The sequence below is a fragment of the Aphelocoma coerulescens genome, chromosome 27 (genome assembly GCF_041296385.1).
Source record: "Aphelocoma coerulescens isolate FSJ_1873_10779 chromosome 27, UR_Acoe_1.0, whole genome shotgun sequence".
Classification (NCBI taxonomy): domain Eukaryota; kingdom Metazoa; phylum Chordata; class Aves; order Passeriformes; family Corvidae; genus Aphelocoma; species Aphelocoma coerulescens.
The window spans coordinates 3382193-3399137 of record NC_091040.1 but is presented as its reverse complement, the minus strand read 5'-3'; the positions used below and the strand labels follow the sequence as shown (position 1 = coordinate 3399137).

General features: G+C 54.3%; 2 protein-coding genes across 2 annotated transcripts; one reads left to right on the top strand and one right to left on the bottom strand.

Moving 5' to 3' along the window:
- Positions 1 to 1628: 1628 nt before the first annotated feature.
- Positions 1629 to 10060, top strand: VAT1 (vesicle amine transport 1). The gene is made up of 6 exons (XM_068996637.1): positions 1629 to 1987; positions 2868 to 3075; positions 3395 to 3565; positions 3656 to 3745; positions 4671 to 4912; positions 5940 to 10060. Exons 1-6 carry the CDS (start codon positions 1661 to 1663, stop codon positions 6039 to 6041), a joined length of 1140 nt encoding a protein of 379 aa, XP_068852738.1. The 5' UTR covers positions 1629 to 1660; the 3' UTR covers positions 6042 to 10060.
- A 260-nt stretch (positions 10061 to 10320) lies between these two features.
- Positions 10321 to 16848, bottom strand: LOC138099427 (uncharacterized). The gene is made up of 5 exons (XM_068996636.1): positions 16499 to 16848; positions 15813 to 15916; positions 12003 to 14903; positions 11460 to 11668; positions 10321 to 11025 (listed from the first exon to the last, which is right to left on the bottom strand). The coding sequence occupies exons 1-5, from the start codon at positions 16674 to 16676 to the stop codon at positions 10956 to 10958; spliced, it is 3462 nt and encodes a 1153-aa protein (XP_068852737.1). The 5' UTR covers positions 16677 to 16848; the 3' UTR covers positions 10321 to 10955.
- Between the last annotated feature and the right edge of the window lie 97 nt (positions 16849 to 16945).

Sequence of the window (16945 nt, the reverse complement as noted above, 5' to 3'; positions counted from 1 at the left end):
GAGCGTCCTGCCCAACCACAGAGACCTGCCACTGTGCAGAAATGTCCCTGTCCTGTCCAATCTGTTCCAGAGCCTCACACGGCTGGAGCAGTCTCCCAGAAGAGAATCTGACTTCCCAAATCCACCACCTTCACTGACCACTCAGCCTCTGGGGATCATCCCCTGAGCTCTCAGGTCTATAGAGGCTCCCTCTGGACCAGCATGTTTCATCCATCCCAAGAGCCCTGACAGCTGTGAATATAAATCAGTGAAAGAAGGAAGGCCAGGAAAGCTCTTAGGAAGAGCAGTAGAAGATAGAGGATTGTGCTTTGACTGCTTCTTTCTAATCTGGGGTGTGGGAAATGCCCAGATATCAGGAAGGCACATCTGTATTTCTCAGAGCTGACCAACAGCAAACAAAGGGTAAGGCTGGACTGTGGTCCTGTCTGCAACTGGACACGAGTCTCCTCCTTGTTCCGACTGCAGCCACCCCAACACCCATAAATCTGCCACATAGCAGAGCCAAATGTTGTGCAGCGCAGGCTCTGCCCTCCTGCTTCCTTTCCTGTCTTTGTGCTCCTCTTTCCTGAGCAGTCCCAGACATTGTCAGTCTCAGGGCCAGCCCAGCCCAGAGTGTGGCCCTGCAGACAGCCACAGTCATGCAGAGCTCTTGCAGCCCAGCTCAGCAGGCCACACTGGGCCTCCTGCAGCCAACAAAGGCCCTGGAGATGCCGGGGTTTGCTGATCCCTAGGGCAGCCAGAGCTGTCGGAGTGCTGGGAGTGCCCTGCCCTGCGCAGGCACTGTGCTGGGTTTTGCTTGGCTTGAGAATGACACAGACACTTCCCCAGCACACTGATTATCCTCCAGGTGGTTTGTGTTTTCTTTTTGGGCACGGATATTTTTCTGGTTCGGGCATTCTTTGACTTGCTCACTTGAGCAGTCACCCTGCAGTGGCTGCGGGTTGTTAGGGACGGGTTCACCGAGAACAGACAACTGAGGCATGGATTCTGGTATGCTCTGCACAAAGTGGCACCGAATCGGCATTCCCGATAGCAAGTGTGGTATCTGGGAGCCGAAAAGTGATCCGAGCAGTGAGATCATGGAGCAGGCTGATATCTGCTGGCAGAAAGAGAGGCTGGATCCAGTGATCTGTCTGCACACGCTACCTAATTTATTTTTCTTTAGTTGCAGGATTAGAACTCTGCTCCTCCCCCTCCGACCTGTGTGTAGCCCGTGCCTCCGCCCTGTCGCCCGCAGCCATCGCAGGGCCGCGAGCAGAGCGATGGCCACTAAACTCCCCACAAGAGTCAGGATTTCCGCACTATAAATTATAGAAGTAACTCAGGGAAATGATGCTCCAGCAAAACTGCCATTTCGACCATGTCCCCAGGAAGGGCGCGAGCAGCGTGTTTGTTCGAAAGGGATCATTTAGGGGCGAAAAAAGGCAAGGAATACAAAAGATAAAAAAGGCGGCGTGGAGGAGAAGACGGTCCGTGACGGCGGGGGGCCGGGTACGGCTTGGGGAGCCGGCGCGGGGGCTGACCGGGACCGCCGCCCCGCCCGCCGCCGCCGCCGCTCCGCGCTGCCCCGCCCGCGCCGCTCCGCCCCCGGCCGCGCCCCGGCTCTTCCCCGCCCGCCGCTGCCGTGCGCCCGCAGCCGCTCCCGCCGCTCCGCACCGCCATGTCCGCCGAGCCGGCCCCGGCCTCCGCCGCCCCCGAGCCGGCCCCCGGCCCCGAGCCGCCGGCGGGCGGCGGGGAGGCGGCCGAGCACCGGGCGCTGGTGCTGACGGGGTTCGGCGGCTACGACAAGGTGAAGGTGCAGGCGCGGCGCGGCGCTGACCCGCGGCCCGGAGAGGTCTCGGTGAGCGTCCGCGCCTGCGGCCTCAATTTCGCCGACCTGATGGCACGGCAGGGCCTGTACGACCGGCTGCCGCCGCCGCCCGTCTGCCCCGGCATGGAGTGCGCCGGCACCGTCCGCGCCCTTGGCGACGGCGTCCGCGACCGACAGGTGAGGGCTCCGGGGCCCCGAAGCGCCCCGCCGCCCCGCAGGTGCGGCCCCGCCCGCCCCCGCCCCCGGCCGGGCCCGGTGCCCGCAGCCCCGGCCGCTCCACCCGCGCGCTGGTGGCCGGACCGGGACCGGGACTCCCCGTCGGGGCGGCCCCGGCAGCTCTGAGCCCCCGCCAGGGGCCCGTCCGATCCCACCCGCGGAGGCTTCGGCGGCGACCGGGCGGCGGACAAAGGCCCTGGACAAAGGGGCAGGGCGGGCAGGAATCCTGCTGCTGCAGGGGGACGGAAGCGCTGCCACCCGACGGGCCGGGCTGAGGGGCAGGAGCCGCGGGGAGGAGCTGGGGACGGCCGTGTGCCTTAGATTCAGAAGGTTTTCCTAAGGTTGGGCATGCATTTTCCATGATGGATGCTACTAAACGATTCCCAAAGGCTGCTGCCTCTTGGCAGGATGATCCTTACAAGGAGCAGCAGTAATAGCCTTCGGTGTTTAGACTTCTGCTCCCAGGTTGGGTAAGGAGGGCAGGACATGATCCTCATCCCTCTTGCCTTGTTGGGGATCCAACATGGATCTAATGGTTGGTTTGGGCAACCACAGTTTGGGTTTGGGTACCACTACAAAGCCAGAGCCTGGAGTGCCTGTGGTCTGTCTGGGGTTCCTGGCGTGTGCCCAGGTCTGTGGTGAGAGGTGCTGTGCTACAGTCTCCCGATGAGGATGGAGCAGGTGTGGTCTCCTGCCTGAGTCCTGGGGTGCTGCAGTCCCTGCAGACCTCTGCACAGAGAACAGTGTGCATGCACTAGCTCTGACATACCGAGGGCAAGGGTGTGATGGCTTCTGCTAGGCTTGGGGGCTTGTTTCCAACCACCTTGTCCTCTGATTTTAGGTTGGAGATAAGGTGATGGTCCTGGCTAGGTCAGGGCTCTGGCAAGAAGTTGTGAATGTGCCTGCCAGTCAGACTTTCCCAATGCCTGAGGGGATGAGCTTCGAGGAAGCAGCTGCTCTTCTTGTTAACTACATCACTGCCTACATGATTCTGTTTGACTTTGGAAACCTGAGACCCAACCAGAGTGTCCTCATCCACATGGCTGCAGGTAAATAGTTCTTGCTGAGACTCTTGATTTCACCATGCAGCTTCTGAGTAAGTGACATGGGTGAGGAAACGATCAGAATGGGGCTGGACTGACAAAATGTCACCTAGCAGAGATGCAGGCTTCATGCTGCCCCATTTCCCAGCGGCTGGGGTTAGTCTCTCCCAGTGTGTCCCAGGTATCAACCTCACCAGGCAAAGTCTCTGTTCCCCAGGCTGCTGTGCTGTGTGATTGGTACAGGCAGGGATAATTTACCTATTCAGAGGTTTTTCTGACTGCTGGGGCTCTTTGCTTCTAAATCTTTCTCACTGCTTATTTCCAGGTGGTGTGGGAACTGCTGCCATCCAGCTGTGCAAGACTGTAGAAAATGTCACCATTTTTGGCACAGCATCTGCCTCCAAGCACGAGTCACTCAAGGAGAGTGGAGTTGCTCACCCCATTGACTACCGAACGATGGATTATGCAGAGGAGGTCCGGAAAATCTCTCCCAAAGGTATGAGGAGGAGATGGAGGACTTCTGCAACTGTCTTGCATTTCTTTCAATTGCAAAGAAACTTCTCATTGCTTCCAATTCCCTCTCTAGGTGTTGACATTGTCCTGGACCCGCTGGGAGGATCTGATACGTCCAAAGCATTTAACCTGTTGAAGCCAATGGGCAAACTCATCACTTACGGTGAGTGGGAGCAAGGAGCCCAAACCCAGAGATTATGTGGTGGTAGAATGGGATCCACACAGGAATGCTCCATGTCCGGGTTCTTGGCTGTCAGGGACCATCACTATTCCTCACTGCACTGTGCTGTAGTTCTGTCATTTCATGAAGGTCTTCAGGATGCTTTGCCTTGGTGAGACACTGAGGGGAGTGAGATTTGTGTCTTGTCCCCAAAGCTGTGTTCACAGGCTCCAGGACTCTTCCCTCCCATGGTGAAATTTCTCTTAGAGTAAAAGCTGGTGCCTGCAGGGGAAGCTGGAATGTCCTCGCAGAGGAATACTGGCATAGCTGCTTTTTCTAGGCTGAGTTAATGCACAGCCTCGCTTTTCTTTTAGAGGATGTGTGGGAGATGAGGTTTGAGGCTACTGAATACTTATCTCTCCATTCCTCAGCCCTGGAACACTGTGATTTTGTCCCATAGACAAAGCCCTCACACAACCCCCAGTGGGATTCCAGACACTTGCACCAGTGTGCTGCTTTGGTTGTCCCGGCCGTTGCAGCGTGTGATTCCCCTGAAGAAGCAGGGCTGTAGGAGAAGGGGAAAGCTGTCCTGCCAGCCTGGCTGGCTGTCACTTGTAACCCTTTCTTACCTCTGCAGCCCTCCAGTCTAGCTGCACTGCTGCTGCCTTAGGAGGGCCAAAGAGAGTAGTCGTTCTACATTTTTGCCATATGAGTGCTGATAATCCAAATTTTGCATGCCTGGAGGCTGAGGCAGGTGCCTGTTTCCATTGAAGGTCAGCTGGGCAGGTTCTGCTGTGATCCAGTTCTCAGCTCTGTCCCTCACTATGCTGAGTGGCTGTTCCCCTGTGCGTGGTCTGAGCTGTTCCATGGGATGCCCATTGCCTCTTGTGCTGTGTTCCAGCTTATCTGTGGCTTGCCTTCTTTTCAGGTGTAGCAAACCTGCTCACTGGGCAGAAGAAGAACCTCATGGCTATGGCTAAAACCTGGTGGAACCAGTTCAGCATCACTGCCTTGCAGCTGCTACACCAGAACAAGGCTGTATGTGGCTACCATCTTGGATACATGGATGAAGAAGCTGAGCTTATCAGAAGTGTTGTAGCCAAGCTGGTTAATCTGTACAGTCAAGGCAAAATCAAGCCCAAAATAGACTCTGTATGGCCCTTTGACCAGGTGAGTCTGAGATAACATACAGGCCAGCAGTGGTACAGAGTGAGCTCCTTGTTCCTGGGGGCTGAACTGTTGAAAATGTCCAATAACCATCTGTTCTCAGACATTCAGTGCCTTATTCCTTTTAAAATATTAAGGCTGAGTAAAGTGGCTGGGCTATTCTGCTCCAATGCATAGGGCTGGGCAATGCTAGACAGTGTCCCTGTGGAGCAGGGCAGGTGCTCAGCTGAGCTCCATGGGCAGCAGCAGCCAGGAAGGGGCTGGGTTATGCATCAGACTGGAGTATGCCCTCGGTACTCTGTACCCTGTAATTAAGCAGACAGATGGGAAGGCTGTTGCTGCCCTTCCAAGAGTGCAAAAGAGCCCAGGCAGTGAAGCAGAATGAGGATGTTGGAAGGGAGCAGCAGGTTTTTCAGCAGCTCTGCTTTGCTCTGCTCAGGGTTATGAGCATGTGTCCATGCAGTCAGGCTCTTCCCTTGGAAATCCTGTGCTGGAGCAGGACTTGCTGCAGGGGAGCAGAGAACTTAGTGATGATCAGTGTTCATACCTGAGAACTAGTCTGATGCAAAGGCCTAAGGAAAACTTTGACTCCAGGCCTGGCCCAGGTGCTTAAAAACAATGATAATAATGATACAATTCTGTGCATGTATTGTTTTGTGCAGCTAGTAGAGGCTTTTTCCTCCTGGCAGGTGGCCAGGTTCCTGCAGTTCCCCTCCTTTTGGAGAGGAAGCTGTGGTGACACACACTGCACTTCCACATTTGTGTAAGCAGAGCATCCTTGTGTGTGTTAAGGTTTGTCTGTGTGAATTCTTGGGGATAGTTTTCCTATTGGCTTTCTGGGGTAGTTGCCCAGGTCTGTCCAAAACACACCTGTGCAGAGGCACCTGAATGCTTGGCACTTGCTTGAACTGCCAGGAAAGCTGCCTCCCAGCTATGCCTCAGACTGGTCTGGGGGGACTGAGGGGGCCAAGAAGGGCATGGACTCACTCTGCAGTGGGTGGGGGTCTTACCACACTCCTTTTGCTTCCAGGTGGCAGAGGCTATGAGGCAGATGCAAGAAAAGAAGAATGTTGGAAAAGTCATTCTGGTTCCTGAAGCACCCAAGGAAGAATCTAAAAAAGCAGAGAACTAAGGAGAAGAGATGTATGCAGATTATGAATTCGTGGTTTAATTCCCTGATCTCTTTGGGACCTGGAAATGGACAGATCAGTATCTTCCATCTTTCACCAGTACAAGAACATCATGGTTATCATTCAGATGAGGTTTGCATGCTCTTGTTGTGACTGACCCTTTGCCAGATATGCCTCCTGCTCTCTCTTTTGAAGCCTGTTTATTTCATACTGTTTTCTAACCACTTGTTTCTCTACTGAATTTCCAGACTAACCTTATTTTTCTCTGGCAGTGAGGCTGAAGCTTCCAAGCAGTTGGTGACTAACAACTGCACAGCCTGTCACTGTAAAGTCATGGCACAATGTACTGTAACAACTGCCAAGTATCTCTGCAGAAACTGAGCCCTGCTGAAGCGTTTGTGCTGTCAGCTTTGGGAAGCCTGTTCAGCAGAGCATTGGCCAAATGTAGGATGTTTCCTCCACAGCCAAAGGAAAACCACAGCTGGCCTAGTTTAATTTGAGCAGGGGTTTCTCTTCTGTTCACACTAACCGGGCTCTATTCCCTCTGCTTTTTGTAGGCCACTAACACAGTCAGACAGTAACAGCTCATGTTGTCTTTGCCTTGGCCATCCTGGCAATTTGGAGTCTATGGCATATCATACTTCATTTGCAGTCACTTCTCTGTGCAGTCAGTAAATAACCTGACAGGCTGGGCTGGGCTATGTCTGACTACAGAAGAAAAGTTTCAATTAGGTAACCTGATCCTGTCCATTTTCTATTTCCAAATTGTATAGAGAGATCTGAGCAGTGTCTGATTCTTAGAGACCATAAGGACTCAACTGTGTCTCAAACGACTGGAAAAATTGATGTTGGCTCTGTGCTTTATTATGTTGGGCTCCAAGCTGGTATTGTTAGGGCTTCACCCTCGTGTTTTTATTTCCAAGGGCTGCAGTATTGGGTTGGACTTCATTGAGATGGAAACAAAATAATCCCCAGTTAATGCTTTGTGCAGTGCCCTGTACACTGAGGAGGTGTTGCAGTTTGGGAAGTAAATTTCAAGAGCCAGTCCTCTGGGCTGTCTCTCCCTGGGGCACACTGGTTAGTAAAGCTGTTGCCAGGGTAGCAGTTAGATGATAAACAGCCCAGCTGTGTGTCAAACCTCTTAACCTGCATATTCTGAGCAGTTTTCTATCGTGTTCTAGCTCACTTGCTGCAGTAGGGCTTGACTCTTCTTCCCCTGAATCTGTATCTTGGGGCTCCAGTGCTGAGGGTTTAGGAGCTGCCTGGGGTGCTCCTCCTATACCAGAGCTTTGTTTCTCTTCTACTTTTCTTTCCTTCTGTGCATTTGAAAACAGAGCTGTGTAGAGACCTAAGCCCAGCTCTGTGAGCACCTTGAGTCCTGGGTGATGCTGTCTTTCCCACTGGACCTTGCTTGCAGCCCTGGGCAGCTCTGGTGCTGTTGGTGCTTACTTGTCATGGATTGTAGGTGTGGGCTTTTGGGTTTAATTTTGGATTTGAAATGGTAAACCCGAGGGCACCAAGAAGAGCTGCTCATCATGGAAGAACTCGGGCTCCAGAAGCAAAACCTTGAGACAAGAATCCTGCTTAACTAGCCCACAGGGAGGGCCCAGGGGCCAAGGAGGGCAAGTATCCACTGGGCACAGGGCTGAGCATGCCACCCAAGAGAGCCCATGCCACGCAGGGCTGGGGTTCCTGTGTGGCTTCTCCCTCAGCCTGCTCCAGTGGGGCTCCTGTCTGTCAGTGCAGCTTGTGGTTCAGGTGCTTGGGCTCAGTCCAGAGATCTTTAGAAATGCATAGGCACAGCTTCCAGGGGTCTTGCCCTGGCTCACTTTAAATATTGCAACAACCAGGTTCCCTACAACCTCAGAGGAGTCCTGGAGCCCTCTCAGAGATCCTTGTCAGTTCATCTCTTGAACTTCATAAACATGGGCTGATGGAACTCACAAGCACAACTTTTTTACCTTTCTGAATCCAAAATCTTGCTGCTTCTTTCAACCTGCCCTGTCGTGCTAATTTAGATTAAATCCAACAGTGTCTAATGCTGCTTTACCAGGTGTGAAAACAGAAGGACTGTCTAAATTGCTGAAATGGAAAGCCTGGACCTGTTCCTCTGAGAAATTGGACTTCACCTTGATGACAGGGCAGCATGTTCAAAAGGCACGCAACCCCGCACATCTTCTGGTTCTGCACGAAAAGGGAAAAATATGGTGTGTTTCACAGTGACATCCTCTCCCCGCTTTATTCTGAGCCAAGCTCGTGCTCAGTGCCTTACATGGATGGCCTTGGGTCAGGCGGCGTGGCACGGCTCCCACAGCCCGGGAGCCTGGCAGCTTCCATCAGACCCCTCTGACCTGCTGCCTCCTGTGCGCCACGGGAAACAGCATCTCGGTGCCTTCTGCTGACATGACTAGGAAGTCACTGGGGCCTTTTCCATTCTGGCCTTTCAAAGTATTGCCAAAACCCTGTTTTGACTCTTATTAGCTCTGTTTTTGTGAACACTGGTGGTGTTGTTGGACTTTCCGTGAATTAGCTGTTCTCTCCCCGGGTGTTCCAGCCTTTCCAGGGCTGACCTGGTGGTTCTGTACTCCCCAGTCCATAAGACCTGTTGTAAAGCCCTTGTCTCCCCCAGGGCAGCTGTTTGGCTCCAGAGTGAGCCCTGAGTGAGGCTTTATCAGCTGCTCCAGCCTTGGCTCTCTGGAAACAATCCCAGCTCCTGGCTCTCTTGGGGTAGCTGCTCACGTGTCTTCTAGCTAGGAATTCCTGAAGCCCTTATCAAGGCAGGAATGCCGAGCAGTTACTGCCTGTTCCAGTTCAGCACTGGCTATTTTGTGTCTCTTGGTAGCAACAGTGTTTTCTACAGGAAGACCAGGATTAAATGTAACCTTGCAATCCTCCGCCCCTTCTCAATGCTCTGCTCCAGGTGGGTGTGGTTGGTTGTGTTTTGGTTTTTTACTTCTTTTTTAAGGGCCAGTATAGAACCTGTGTAAAACAATTTCAAGTGTCTTAATCAAGTTAACCAGCCGGTTTGTATACTAAGGACCAAAGCAAAAAAAACCAAAACGAAACCCTAGGATAAAAATCATTCCATTCAATGTTGCTTGTTTAGGACAAAGTTGTGCTACTGAGGAACTGGGAGATTCCTGTACTTAATCATGTGTGCCATTCCAGAAGTGCAATTTAATGTTTATTTTACTGATTGTCTGACTCAAAGGTTGTGCCATGAGGAGTCCAAGTGAAAGTGTAAGGAGTTGATGAGCAGAGGAGGCATCCACAGCCCTGCCTGCTCCGGGGGGGCTCAGTGCGAGTGCCTCTCCTGTCATCGCTGTAGTGGCCTCCCAGCCTGGTGCTGCTGGTCTGGGACAAAGTGCAACTCCTTTGCTATCACCAGGCAGCTGGTTGCCACATTTTTGACTCTTCAGTTTCTCTGAAGCTCACTTGTGTTGCAAGCTGACTGCAGGAGGGGAAGGGAACAGAGGTGGCCCCTGCCAAGTGCTCTGGGAAGGAGTTCAGCTCTATGTTTTGTTTTGGACACCTGTATTAAACTAGAATTGATTGGCCAGGGAGAAATAAGAAGCACTGTGTGAGTCAGGCTTCAACTGATGCAGGATCCTGGCCCGCTGACAGCTGCTATCATAGGTGTTAAGCCCCTCTGGTTGCCTGAAGTCTCTGGTGTGCTGAGCCCTCGTGATGGCAAAGTGTTATTGGCAAGTAGTACATGAGCATGATGTGAAACGTGTTAGACTCTGAGTGAGCCTCTTACAGCATATGGTCTGGTCTGTACTGTCTGAATTGTGTTGATTTGCAGATATGTGATATGAGTGATGGTCATCCTACAGACAGATAGCAAATCTTTTGTTTAAAAAATATATTTCGCTTTGTGTGTGTAACCAAGTTGGACAGAAAACAACTGTGCCACTGCTGTTTACATAACTACAATGTGTACTGCTCCTCTGTCAAATGTTACCATATGCCTTATGTGTTTCAAATGTTAATTAAATGCATAACAAAACCTTCCACAGTACACTGCTCAGGTTTTTGTTGTCATGACCCCTCTGCCTACATCTCAGGGCAGGTTTAATTGACAAAGTGTAACACTCCCAGCATGAGGAGATGCCTCTGCTCTCAGGGACAACTATTAATTGTTGGCTTGAGTGTTGTTCCTGACATTCTTCCATGGTGATTTTTGTTTGCAAAGCCCTTAGCTGGGCTCTGTGCCTCAGTAGCCAGGTGGGACTGAAGTGAGTGCCTGGGCTGAAGTTAAGACAAGGCATGAACAGCCAGTACCAAATGTGAGAATAAATCCCATTTATTTGTCAGCATAGAGACTGTCCCTGGGAGGCAGCTGCTGTGGGTGCTGAAAGCTGTTAATGTTCTCCTCAAGAGAGCACCAGGTCACCTGCTGGCCTCAGAGCAGGTGCTGGGGAGGGGCTGGAGCATGGGGCTGTCTGCAGAGGCCTGAACTGTCAGTGTGAAGAGCTGACACTAACGACAGTTCATCTCCAGCCTGGGCTCTGGCAGCAGCTGAGCTGGAACCTACCTGTAGTGGCAGGAGGTGGAAGAGACTTCCAGAAGCTGGGGCTGGACTAGATGCAGACTCCTGCCCGGGTTTGGGTCATGCTACTGAAAGCCACACGGGGCTCAGCCTGCAGTCAGCTGAAATAAGTTCTGCAATTGGCTGCCAGGACACACATCCAAGAGGAGCTGGAGTTTCTGGGAAGCACTGATCCATGCTGAGGCCTTCATGGGGCAGGGATGGAGGTGCTGCTGTTTGCTAACGTGCAGATTTCTGGCTACATCTGGGGAACGCAGGAGCTCCTTTGACAAACACCTGCTTCTTCCTGAGCTGTCTCTTGTTAAGCTGCAGTTTTCTCAGCAGGAAAGGCAAAGGGAAGCCACAGGCTGTGGCTGTGGGAGAATCACACAAGGCCCAGTTTATTCAGAACTGCACCAACCTCCCGGAGATACTGGGAATCCGGGTAGCCATTCCTGTGGGGCAGAGAGGGAAGCACTGTAAACCCTGCTGATGTGCCAAAAACACAGTGGGAAGCAGCCCTTTATTTTTGCCCCAACCTTTCAGCAGGGGCTGAGAGTGGAAGTCCTGCTCCTGGGGATGTCCTGCTGCCTGCAGGCCCATGTCATGGGAAAGGCTGGAAGTGAACACAGCCCAGAATTCTTGTCCATAGGGAACTTATGGGTTTCCACACCATTTATGGCTGTGGGATGGGCAAGGGCCTCCAGCTGGAGGGTGCCACGGCTGGTCTGCCACGCCATAGCTGCCCTGCAAACTGAAGCAAAGGGAGGCAGCAACTCTGCCACTGTGGGAGGGTGGAAGAGCCACCCCTGACAGGATTTGTTCTCCTCCTCCAGTTGCTAAAAAACCCACAACCATACCCAGAAGCTTAGGATGAGCTGGGCCATACCTGGCTTTGCCTCCATCCCAGGAGGTTTTATGGGGGATAAGGCCCCATGTTACTTTTTCTTCTCCACTGCAGGACTTGATCTGGAATGTCAGCCCACGTTCAAATGCTTTCTTCAGCAGCTTTGCTGTCTTCAGGCCTTCCTTGTTGTCAGGCAGGAAGGCATAAAAATTCCCCCCTTTGTAAGGCTGTCCTGGGCGAGGGTCCCCAACCTTAGAACAGGAATAAGACATTTTAAACAATGGCTGGAGTGCTGTGCATCTGAGAGGATTTCTAAGGTTTTGTCTAGCTTGAAACCTACACTGATGACTATGGGCCCCATGGGCTGATAGTCAATGTCAACTAAAACCAGAGATCACACGTTCTTGAGAAGCAGCAAACTGTTCCGAAATCTGGTGTGGGGCTTTTTGCCTTTCATAGGTCAGTACCTCTGCTGCTTTGCATGTGGGGCAGGGAGCTGTGGCTGTTCTTTCCCCCCAGCCACCCTGACAGACCCCCACCGTGTGGGCTGCAGTGGGATGGGGAATCCCTGCGCTGGGTACCTACCCCCTGCACGCCATCAGGGATGCTGTAAGCAAGCTGAAGTGTTGGGTCTCGATAGTATCCAGGCAGGCTCTGAGACAGGGAGGAGATCTTCAATGTCCCCAAGATCTTGCAGCTTGGGGCAGCTGAGGACGATCTGCAGCAAGCTGGCTGTGTACTGTCTGCTGCAAAACATGTCCTGCACAAGGCGTGACCGCAGGCGCCCTGGCAGGTCACACCTGAGCCCTGGCAAGCATCACACTGGCCCAGAGGGATTGTGCTGCTTTCCTGTCCAAGGCTGGGGTCTCTTCTCTGCTGTGATGGGAGGTCAGGCTCCTCCTGCTCATTGCTCCTGCCCTTTGGGAGCGGGGCCGTTCCCTGATCCCTGGGCTCTGCTGCAGGTTCCTCTTGGGCCACAGCTGGTGGTGGCTCAGCAGCCGTGGCCCTGGATAGCCAGGTGGGCAGAGACTGAGGAGCTCCGTCAGCTGCAGGGACTGGACAGTGCTGCTGCCCCATTGCTTCATTGTGGCCTCCTCTGCTCTTGTCTCTTGCAAACTGGAATCTGTCTGGCAAGACTTGTTTTAGCCGGGTGGCGTCAGGCTCCCCCAGAGACAGTTTTGTCTTCCGCTGTTCCTGGGACTCCCTCAGGCCAGAAGGACTTGGCTTATCCCCTGCCCCAACACTCAGAAGGCTGCTTCCTCCTCTCCCAGCCCCAGAATCAGTACGGACCCTGGCTTCCTCCTTCCCCCAAGCCTGCTGGAACCTCCAAGGACTGGGGGACCTCTTTTCCTCAGCCTCTGGCACCCAGGAAGCCCTGAGCATATCTGTAGAGTCTACTTTACTGCTGATGTTCAGGTGCTGTAGGGAATTTGGGCTGCCAGGAAGGGCTGCATCCAGCACTGGGTCCTGGCTTCTGCCTGGCTGGATGACACTTGATTTCCCTGTACTTTCTGGTCCAGGAGACATAGATGAAGACTTCACAGCACAGGGCCTCCTGGAAGAAAACATGTGGAAAGCCTCAGCCACTCCTGGCACCATCTCCTTGGGGCAGACAAGATATAGCTTGTACTTGTCTTTGCTGAGTCCAACCTGGAAGGATTTTCCTCGCAAGAGGCTGCACAGTTCACTCAGGGCACTGTCATCTGGACCATCTACAGCGAGCTCTGAGTAGCTCAGACTCTGGCACACCAAGTCAGGGCACTTCTGCACAAGATCTTCCACCTTCCATTTAGCCTGGAGCAGCCTTCTCCTGTCTGCTGCCTGCAGCGTTAGCACAGTGCAGTCCCCAGCGTGGCGCTCTGAGATGTGCACCCCTCCAGCCCTGCACAGCTCATCAATAGTGGCATGGCAGACATCTTTCAGGTAAAACCACTGCAGAGAGTCCAGGCTCATTTCCTCACTCACCCTGCTGCTGCTGTCTGTGGAGTCGCTGCTTTCCTTTGACCTTGGCAGGGAGAAGCTGTTGGACCGTCGCAGCAGAGGCCTGGATGCAGAGGATTTGGAGTGTAAAGCAGAAGAGGTCCGTGTCACATCACAGGTGCTGGAGATGCCAGTCAGGGAGTGGTTCTTAACGGGACCTGAGCCTTTAGGCTCCTCAGGCTGCTGAAAAGTTCTGTTTTCTTTGCCCACAAAGGGCAACAGCACCTTTTGTCCTGTAAGTCCGGCACCTGCTTCCATATGGTCCCTTTCTGTGGGGTCATTCTGCTGGGGCTCTGCTGCTGACCCCAGAACCTTATCTGTCATAGGGGTGGGAGGCCGATACTGCTGGGTCAGTGCTCTTGGGTCACTCAGACCAGGGGCATCTATCTCTGATGAATGTTTCCCAGGCAGCTGCACATGTCCCACCAGTGGAGAGTCCTGATTCAGCAAGAGGCTCTGACCAGCCTGAGACCTGTCAGCTTTCAGGGCACTGAAGTTGGCAGCTAGCTTGAACTCACCTTTCAGCTCTGGCCTGCCTGGGCTAAGTCTTGTGGCTGAAGTATCCACAGGCACTTTGGCCAGGTGTAGTGCAGCCTCTGTGGCGCCAGAGGTTGCAAGGTGTGAGGGTTGGGAGCTGCTCAGCGTGTCAACCATGTGTGCAGCACCTCTCCTGGTGACACAATCCTGAAGGTGCTGCTTGGCCTGGGACACATCAACAAGGTTTCCAACAAGATAAAGCTGCTTCACATCCTCATGGCAGAGCAAGTGGGGATACAGCTGCTGCAGTTCTTGTGTCAGAGTGCTGAGTGCCTGGCTGTCCATTCCCAGCCCTTCCTTAGCAATCCTCTCCTTGCGCAGGCTCACCTCCAGCTGCTGGTAGAGCTGCTGCAGGGCCAGGTGGGCCTGTTGCAAGGCCTCCACGTCCCCAGACAGACCTCCAGATGGCTGAAGATACAATACAGCAATGCCATCGCCACTAACATCCACCACATCCACCACATCCACGTGATATTGGTGCAGCACACCTTGGTACTCAGCAGCACAGAACCTCTGCATGTACAAGTAAATGTCCGAGTCCATTGCTAGGGAAAAGTCCTCCAGCTTCCTCAAAAATTCCCCAGCTTCCTCACCCACTGGGCTCTGAGATGATGGGACTTCAGCTGCCATTTCATGCACCTGGTCCCAGTTTGGCAGCTTTGCTGTCTCTTGTGCTGACCCAGGGGAGTCAGGCACTTGTTGGTGGTCATGCATTCCCATGTCTTTGGCCCCACGGCTGGAAGCTGGCAGGAGGATCTCGCCCGTGGCTTGGTTCCTGAGGTTCAGGCTGCCTAGCAGGTCTCTGCTGAAGGTCTGCAGCTCAGTGAACGGTCCCTGGACTATGCAGTGCATATTCTTTGAGTTGAAGTTGAACTGTACATTGCTGTAGCCTTTCTGCAAGTCCCTCAGGAGGGTTTTGCCAGTGGGAAGCTTGCCATAGTCAACTGTCATGCACACACATAGGAAGATCTGCAAGTAGATAGCAAAGGAGTGAGAGAGCAAGGACCAAAACTAACCCCTTCTAAAGGCACAGGAGAAGGCAATTGCACCTGGCCCCTGCATTACTATGACAGAAGAGATGACACAGTCTTCCACCTCTGTCCCTCAGCATCCTACTTTCAAGAGAGATGGACCCTGACACAGACAGGACCAAAAGACCCAGGCTAAGCAACTCCTTGACCTCGTGCACTTGTCAAAAGCTATCTGCAGACAAGGAATCAGAGGGGGAAATGGCACATTTCTACACACTGGGAGTTCTTCAAAAAGCCCAAACCTAATAAATCCACTATTGTCTCTGCATCTGAAATGCAGTTGCCCTCTTGCCTTTGCAGAGCTTCAGCTCCAGATCTTCAAGCACTTTTGGCACCACAGACTTGCAAAAAGCTTTGCAAGGCCAGCCTAATTCCCATACCCTTGTTTCTGGGGCTCAGACATAAAAACGAGACATGGCTACTGCCACAGTCTCTGGAGACTGGAGGAAAAGGCAAGAACTCTCCAGTGCTCCCTAGACACCAGCATGTCTGTACCCTAAGCTTTCCTGAGAAGGAGAGAGGAACAATACACTGTACATCCAGCTGATGACATGGCAGAGGCATTAACACGATCCCCCATGTGGCACCAGATGGACTGGAGAAAAGTGCCTGTTCTCTCCAGCCTGACTATCCTTCATTTGACAGGCACAAATGCCAGATGACTGAGCCCACAGGCTGCCAGGCTGTCCCTGTGCTATTAGCACAGAAAAAACGTCTTCATTTGAATATGAATGAAAATGGATTTAAGTGTAATTAAGATGAAAGGAGAGAGTGAGGTCTCCCTTCCCAAGCTGTCTGCCAGGCACAGTGAGTGGGAGCAGCTGGGGCTGCCATGGTCCCTCAGTACCTCATCGGGGCTCAGCTCTGCAGCGTGCGGGGTCACCTCCAGTGGGTACAGTGTCCTTCCGATTGCCAGCACGTGGTTTTTCACCTTCAGGATCCTCTGGGCCACTGGTGGGAAAAGCCACCCGGACCTTCGTCAGCCCAGCCAAGGGGCAGCAGTGGCGGTGGGGCCGGGGACAGTGGGATGGGGTACAGTGGGATGGGGACAGGGATGGTGGGAGAGGGGATGCGAGGGTTGGGGATGGTGGGACAGGGGGTGGCAGGACAGGTAATAGTGGGGCTGGGGATGGTGGGACAAGGAAGAGCGGGGCTGGGGATGGTGGGACAAGGAAGAGTGGGGCTGGTGATGGTGGGACAAGGAAGAGTGGGGCTGGGGATGGTGGGACAAGGAAGAGCGGGGCTGGGGATGGTGGGACAAGGAAGAGTGGGGCTGGGGATGGTGGGACAGAGAACAGTGGGGCTGGGGATGGTGGGACAGGGAAGAGTGGGGCTGGGGATGGTGGGACAGAGAACAGTGGGGCTGGGGATGGTGGGACAGGGAAGAGTGGGGCTGGGGATGGTGGGACAGGGAAGAGCGGGGCTGGGGATGGTGGGACAGAGAACAGTGGGGCTGGGGATGGTGGGACAGGGAAGAGCGGGGCTGGGGATGGTGGGACAGGGCCGGGCCCCCGAGGGTCCCGCGGGCGTTACCTTCTGGTGCCTCGAAGATGATGAGGGCGCAGGGCGGGGACCCGGGCAGCACCCGGACGTCGGCGATGTCCCCGCCACCGTTGCGGGAGCGCAGGAAGTGAATGGTCAGCTTGTCGGCCACCCTGTCGGGAGGCAGCTCGGCGGGGAAGCCCCGCACCCGCACCGTGCGGCCCGCCATGCCCGCGGCGGCGGCTGCCCGGGCCCCGCCACACCGGCACGGCCTCCTGGGAGCCCCGGCGGCGGCTGCCCCGCCTCGCCACACCGGGCCCTCGCCCGCCCGGTGCCACCCCGGCTCTGCAGCCCCTGCTCGGGCCCGGCTCCGCTCCGACCTCCGCCCCGGCCCCACCGCCGCGGGGAAATGAAAGCGAAAGCGGAGCTGCCCCGCCCTGGGCCCCGCGGGAAGGCGCGGCCCGGCCCCACCGAGCGCGGCCGGGGAAGGGCCCCGCG

Excerpts from the sequence above, each read along its gene's own strand:
- VAT1 (XM_068996637.1), top strand. The coding sequence starts at position 1,661 with ATGTCCGCCGAGCCGGCCCCGGCCTCCGCCGCCCCCGAGCCGGCCCCC. Across the intron at positions 3,076-3,394 it reads CCTCATCCACATGGCTGCAG|GTGGTGTGGGAACTGCTGCC; the intron begins GTAAATAGTTCT and ends GCTTATTTCCAG. Across the intron at positions 4,913-5,939 it reads CTGTATGGCCCTTTGACCAG|GTGGCAGAGGCTATGAGGCA; the intron begins GTGAGTCTGAGA and ends TTTTGCTTCCAG.
- LOC138099427 (XM_068996636.1), bottom strand. The coding sequence starts at position 16,676 with ATGGCGGGCCGCACGGTGCGGGTGCGGGGCTTCCCCGCCGAGCTGCCT. Across the intron at positions 15,917-16,498 it reads CATCTTCGAGGCACCAGAAG|TGGCCCAGAGGATCCTGAAG; the intron begins GTAACGCCCGCG and ends TTTTCCCACCAG. Across the intron at positions 14,904-15,812 it reads CAGAGCTGAGCCCCGATGAG|ATCTTCCTATGTGTGTGCAT; the intron begins GTACTGAGGGAC and ends ATCTACTTGCAG.